Source organism: Buceros rhinoceros, unplaced genomic scaffold, assembly GCF_000710305.1.
Source record: "Buceros rhinoceros silvestris isolate BGI_N320 unplaced genomic scaffold, ASM71030v1 scaffold15101, whole genome shotgun sequence".
Classification (NCBI taxonomy): Eukaryota; Metazoa; Chordata; class Aves; order Bucerotiformes; family Bucerotidae; genus Buceros; species Buceros rhinoceros.
The window spans coordinates 19,160-26,177 of NW_010394945.1; the positions used below are offsets into that span (position 1 = coordinate 19,160).

Here is a 7,018-nt window from a genome sequence, read left to right on the forward strand (position 1 = left end):
ATGGGAATGACTTGCCACCTTGCTCATGTCATGCAAACACAGCTTACTGTGCTTGGCTTTATGAAGTGGTCCATCCATGCCACCTATTCAACTTTCTCTACATAAGCAACTTAATTCCAAAATCAGAAAAAGGAGCATCATCTGTGGAACAGTCCTGGAACAGTCTGACAGGGCAATCAGTATGGCCCTCTCCCTCAGTAATGATGCTAGAGCTTGTTTCCATGAAGCAAATGGTAAACGAACCCTACATACCAGACAGTTATAACAAGTTCAAATACTAACTCTTTTCCTTCTGAAGACTTCACACCAACCAGAACTGCAAAAAAGATCAAGAGCTCAATTGATTCCAGAAGAAGAGTAAATTTTCAGGCATGTTTTTCTCCTGCTGGAAATAAAACACTGGCCATATCCGTCTCATACATTAATAAATCTACCATAGTTTGTTTTCTACCTTCTCCGTTGATCATAAGAACATCTGTTGGAAACATCTGCTCCTTGACTTCACTTCCAGTAATTGCAGCCAGCTACGCTACCTGATAGCAAATTCAAAGGAACTCACTCCTAACTCAGGGATATGATCAGTACCCTCCTGGTCTTTTGTGTTGGCTATAAGCAGCATTGCTTCCAGCTAACAAATGGAGGGCTACTGTAAGGGCTGTTTAACAGCAACTGATTCCTCTTTTACATGATGACATATAGTTTTACGTTATTTCAGACACTCCTATGTGTTGATAGTATACTATGGGCAACATTAGACGAACCTGTTCCTTAATCATGCATTCTTTCCTCAAATACTCTTCTAGTTTTCTACAGAAATACAGCACAGTCACAAGGATGCTCTGTGCTGTATTTTACTGCGGATGCAATCAGACAGGGTGCTAGATAAACTCATCTGGGCTCCCTTTCCCATGAAAGGTTGGACCAGATGATATTTCAAGGTCCCTTCCATCCCAGGCTGCTGCTCTATGATTCTGTGAGAACAGAGCTGTACAGATACAGCAAGTATGTGAAGCAATGGAGAAGGGCTGAACTGAATAGACTCTGGAAGAAGATTAAAAGAAATGCTGAGATAAAACCGAGAAACCCAACTATTTAAAACCAAAACCAGAGGACACTTCTCACCGTGAAAGAAGAAATCACAGAATTGAACAGAGAAATAAGCAACTCTCTCATTTATACAGGCTGGTTAATTTAAAAGTCAAACAAAAGAAAAGAGCTGAACAGAAAAAGGAAGGCAAGTTTTGTTAAGGAATGAGCAAAAACATCTTCAGAAAAAATATATGCGATCGCCTTCCCCAAAATAAAGCAATGCAGGCTTTAGAATCTAGTCAGTTTTCACTGTCTGCAAAACTAAGATGACTGCAGCAGGCAGTATTTTCTGTCTCTGTTGTCAGAATAAGTACAAGCTGGGTTTTTCTTTTTCGACAGTCCTTCGTGGAACTGCAACACACTCATCGACAGCTTACTACAAGAATGTTTGACAAGAAGCAGTAAATATATGACAGCAGACCATTTTCAGTTCTAATGAAAATTGGTGACTAGGTTCTGAATAGCCAGCCACAAAACCCCTGCACTGGCAAGAAAAAATAGACTATGGTGGAATATTAGTAAAAAGACAGAACCCAATCACACAGTCATTCACTCTTTACAGAAACATTTTTTTCTCCATGATGCCATATACGAATGCAATGACTTGTAATCCCATTTGTCTTTCCCACTTCAGATACTCTTGTGTCCTCCTGGTGTGGTTGCTTCCAAGATTTAATCCCATTTCAACACTGATCTTTCTACCCACCTCTCCTGTAAAATGTCCTACCAAAAACAATTCAGCATTTTACTTTGGTTTCATTCCCTTCTCATCTTCCCCAGTACTATTTCACGGAGTTGCAACAAACTTTTGAGAGTTACTCTGAAAACAGCAAGGAAATGAAAAGTACTAAGATGAGGCAAGTCACTTCTAATAACGAAGTATTAGCCAATTTCCTTCAGGTCTCTGAGAGAGTCAGCCTGGACATTTATGAAGTCACCCATCATTAGATTATAACTATGCCAAAAGACTCTAGAGGTGGAAAGAGCTATTTTAGCATTCAACCTTAGCTAGCTACAAGCACAGAATTACATCGCAACTGATGTTTTGTCAAATCAAGTAGTATCACAAGTAACTAAGGTTTCCACCACTCAGCCTGGGATAGTGTCACAATCTAAGCAGTTCTGCTAACAGAAAACACTTCCTCCTTGCATTTTCACCCAATGGTCAGCCCAGTATTTTCCATTACTTTTAGAAGTAAATTTAATCTTTATAACCTCTACATTGCTTGCATCCTTTCAATATTTGTGTGTGCTTGAGAAGTACCATTGTTTGTTACAACAACAATAATAATTACAGTGAAGAATGTCACAAACACAATTTGAGAAACAAGTAGCATAGCAGGATTCAGAGGCCTTTAAGGAAGAGGAGATAGTGTATTACCCTGCATGCCCTATCTCATCCACTGAAGGGTTTAGTTGTTTCTTTCGAGTTGACAAGAGCACAGCTTTCACAACTAGAAAGCTGACGAGACCAGAGAAAGAAACAGCCTGCATCCTTTCCATTTCAGGTGATATAGCTCTTCTGGAGCATAAAGGTACAAGAGATTTTCCTGCTTCTACTTAATTCCTCATCTAAGTTCTTCTCACCTCCGCCCCAAAGCACCTCACCACACTTAATGTGTTTGGGATACAAAATTTGCATTTTCCACTACCCTGACCTGGTATTTCAGCCTGCTGTTTCACTGACCGTGAATCTCACCTTGTTACACTTCCATCCACATTTTCATTCTTTGAAAGTTCATTAACTTGTGCCAACTTCACACTGGGAAATTTCTTTATTTCAAAAGGAGAGCTGTCCTTACGCGCAGTTATATAGTTACATAGTTACCAATATACATATTAATGCTTATCGCAACTCTGCCAAGAAGCATATGTGGAAAATATGACAGGATTACCTGTGAGATTAGCTGCCATCTCTTCAGCAGTCTGACACAGCCTCAGCCCTTGTTTTAGGGGACCTTCCGAGTCCACATACTGACGTCGCTTGAGGTAGCAGGACACTGCCATCTGAATCTGTTCTGTGCGTACGCGTTTCATGACCTCAAAAGAAGAGACAAAGATGATGAGGCTCTTCCTCCTGTAGGTATATGCTAAGATCAACAATAACTAATGAAAAGGGAATGTTTCTCCTCTTTGCTTTTTTACTGTAGCAGTTTGGGTATTCTTCACTCATTTTCTGATTCCTCTGCTTGACCAACCAACAAAACAATTCCAGAAGAGTCAAGGGAATGAGAAATTAATATACAAAGAAGGAAATTTCAGAATCCTGCTGCTTTAAATAGCACACCTATGTGGGGCATCCAAGAGGCAATAGCTCATTGCTTGAACTTTCAGGTTACAGCCAGACTTCTAGCACTTCAGTCAGGTAAGTCCCCAGAAAAAACCCAAAAGCAGAGCTTTCTGGCTTTTTCACCTGCCTCCATTTATCTAGACTTCCCTCCTTCAAAAGTTAAACAAAACAAAATGAAAAAACAAAAGAAGAATCCTTTTTAGTTTCCTTTATACAAGCTTTGAAATCCATCCTCAAAAACACCACTTGGTAGTACCTCAAAACCGAAAGAAGCCATATGTTATCTTTTAGCCTCTGGCTTGTAATAAAAGCAGCTCAGTAAGGTGAATGCAATAGCTCCCTTGCTTGAGTAGTCCCTGACTGCCACCAATCCTTTGCAATAGCCACCGATTTTACGCAGAAGTTTAGATAACCTAAAAGGCTTTAAATAAAGCAGAACTAAGCAACAGTTATATTCTACGAGAATAATAGATAAAGCCGGTTCTACACCTTACAGCTCCACTACAGTGGCCTGCATATGTTTTACAGGTGCGCATGCCTTCTGGTTTGAGTAGCTAAATCTGATGAAACACAGCTTCTCAGAGAGAAGAACCATATTTCTAACAAAATGACAGCTTTAAAAATATGATCATAAGCAAGCCTTTTCTAATATGACCTTCAGTGCTTATCTCACTTGTTAGAACAGTAAACTTCCTGTGAAGTTCCAAGTGGACGGGGATGCAAGGATTCAGCAAAAGTTACTTTAAACAGATATGTAGAATTGCAAACCCATATGCTTTGGTGAAACCCTTAAAAATATTTCCATTTGTTCTCACAAGTGAAATAATTGTTGAGGGTGGGGAAGGGTCATCAACAAGTATGGAGTTTTCAAAGCATTTCCAGATCAAGCCATTAAAATAATGAGTTTCAACCACAGCCTTTTCCACTCCAAAAGCAAACTTCCTTTTCATATTCCCTGCAATTTAAGAAATTATATCTGAAACTTACACTGTCTCAAACATTAACACTTTGTGCTGCACAAAACTGTAGGAAGGACAGAACCCTAATGAAGACCATGAAGAAGGGTAGACATAGGGATGGACCAGCATCTTAGCACCCTCCTAAAAAACACCCTGAACTAAGCTTTGCAATGTATTATGTTACTGCCCTGCATTTCAGCCAGCAGCATAGACTCACGCACAAGCAACTTGTCCTGGTCCGCACTAACACCTCGGCATGCAATCTGCCATACAGTTTAGGTTTAATTATATTTGAGATCTTCTCATAGGTGCTTATCTCAGGTATAGAAACTGTTTTAGAGAGTTTGCATTTATATTATTTTATTTGGCTTGTAATTCAAAAGAACCTCACTCTCAAACCAGCATGGAACAGATTCAACTAAATGTTTCTGAGGTGGTTTAGCTAGTCAGAACTGTGCAAACCAGCCTCAGGTTTGTGGTTCAGTTGCAAAGAGAGCATCTAGAAACACCCTTGCCCATACTTTTTTTGCTTCAGTTACGTGATCAATTTGTGCTAGGTTAGATTTGGTGAGAAAACCCTTATGCACAACATGCATGTACAAATAATTCCTCATAAACTCAAAATGGATTGGCGAAACCGGAAACTGGTATGAGGAAGATGCAGAACTTCAGCGGGCCCTTGAAAATGACAGTGACAAACAAGAGTAGCACTGAGATCAGCCTTTTTCCAAGCTTCTGAACGAGCATGACCAACAGAGAAAATGGTAAATTTTAAATGACAGGCAAAAGAAGCAGCAGGTCACCCACTAGCCTCAAATTCTAACATCAGGATCAGACATTTCAGCAGTAAGAGAAAAAGGCCTGGGAAAGGAGCAGTCTCTGGCTAGGAAGCTCCGAAACAGGGAAGACCCAGTTCCTCCAGTCAAGGCTAGCAAGGTGGTGTTTGCAACTGCTTTATGCAATCTGTACAGTTTCTTGCCCCCTTCACATACCGTGTATACTCCTCCCGGCAGTCACAGTAGTGGGTGTTTCGAGCAGTATGCATCAAGATCTCTGTCCCTACTCCCAGGTGACAGAACCTTACAGGAAATGCATCTTCATCAAGAAACACCCGTTGGCATCAGACACTCTCACTCCTAATTTAATTTCAGGTCTTTGTTTCTTCTTTCACTTTGCCTTTATACTTGACCCTGAGCATTACAAAGCACAATGTCACAGGAGCAGGGGAAGCGATCATGAAAAGTGCAAGAAGAGGAGAACCAGCAGTCCTACAAACATTCTTTATCAAGCCCTCAAAATTAGAGTACATCACAAAACAAACATAAGGACAGCCCGCCAAAATGCCTTTAGCTGGGTTCAAGCCGAGCCAGTTCACAATAGGTCAATGATGCAGAATTTAAAAGGCGATAAAGGACAGGCCGGCCATTTTAACATCCAATCAATTTTAAGACTCTAGTTCTCACCACGGAAGGTAATCTCCAAAATATAAAACAAACTGAAAGCGTAAAGCGATCCCTGTCCATGCCTGCAGAAAGCTTGAAACAATTGCTCAGAAGTCCCAGCTGCCTTGTTCTTCTCAAACAGCCAGAGAGAACAATAAATACTAACACCATTAGCTATTTTTCCTGATAAGCAAAATATGTAAGAAAAGAGAGAAGAAAGATCACATTAGGAGTCTGCACAGCTACAACGCAGCATCTTCTACAGCGTCCCAAGTTGGAGCATGAAAAAAGACCCCAGATAGTAGGTTAAATTGATTTGAGGAACCAAACCCAGAGAGAGGGCAATCATACAAAACACATCACCAGTTCCTCTTTCCTAGAAAAGCTGGAAATTAGCTGTGTACTAAGCACTGGGCCATGAAAATTCATTTCCTGCCTATGCTACATCTCAGGTACAGGTCCAGGCAGATCCCACGGCCTTGAAATATTACCGATACTGCCATACGGAAAAGAGCTTGAAAACCAGCGTTGGAAACGCTGCTTTTAAAGACTCTGCGTTTCTGTCCTGATGATGGGACAGCAGTCTCTTCCTTCCAATAGACTGAAGAAGGACCTGTGAGCATCAGGGAAGAACTGAGGACCAGCAATCCTAAAAAAAAAAATCCCAAACCAATAAAACAACCCACAAAACCACATTTTGAATATTCTCTACTGAGAACTGTCTCAGGCCTCAGCTGTGGACAGAGAAGTACCATCTTTCACCTCTACAGGTAAAATATGGAGTAAAATACTAAAATCACCTAATTTTGAGACATTAAGTTAATCCAAGATCTATGGAAATTCCCAATAAACAAGGTAAGAATAAACCGATACGGAGGTAACTGTGAACCTAGAGCCGAAGGTCTTCACTCTAGCCGTGCAACAGCAAGTAAACACGAGGAGTTGACATGGAGACGCAGTATGACAGCGGTGCAAGATAGGAAAGTGCTGCTGCAGATGGCAGGAACTATGGCAAAGCCTTTTGCCTGACCACCAGTGCTCACACGAGGAGGCAGAGACGAACCAGCTTTCATTTTACAAGAGCCTGCATTTCCATTAGACCTAGATTTGGCTCACCCACCGTCCGCAGGTTAAGCTTTGCCAGCTGCACGGTGTCCTCCCTCCCTCCCGGCCGCCCGCAGCTGACAGGGCCGAACAGCACACCTCACCCCTTCGACCTGCCCTGCACCACCCGCGCC

General features: G+C 41.3%; 1 protein-coding gene across 2 annotated transcripts in view; it reads right to left on the reverse strand.

Annotated features, from left to right (window-relative positions):
• The window catches only part of TAF5L (TAF5-like RNA polymerase II, p300/CBP-associated factor (PCAF)-associated factor, 65kDa), a 15,158-nt gene extending 12,026 nt beyond the window's left edge, over positions 1-3,132 (reverse strand). The window contains exon 1 of one of the 2 annotated variants that reach the window (XM_010145389.1): positions 2,985-3,132. In XM_010145389.1, coding sequence (XP_010143691.1) covers positions 2,985-3,126 — 142 coding nt within the window. In that variant the 5' untranslated portion in view covers positions 3,127-3,132. The remainder of the gene's footprint in view (positions 1-2,984) is intronic. The other variant, XM_010145388.1, reaches the window with a different exon arrangement.
• Positions 3,133-7,018: the final 3,886 nt, after the last annotated feature.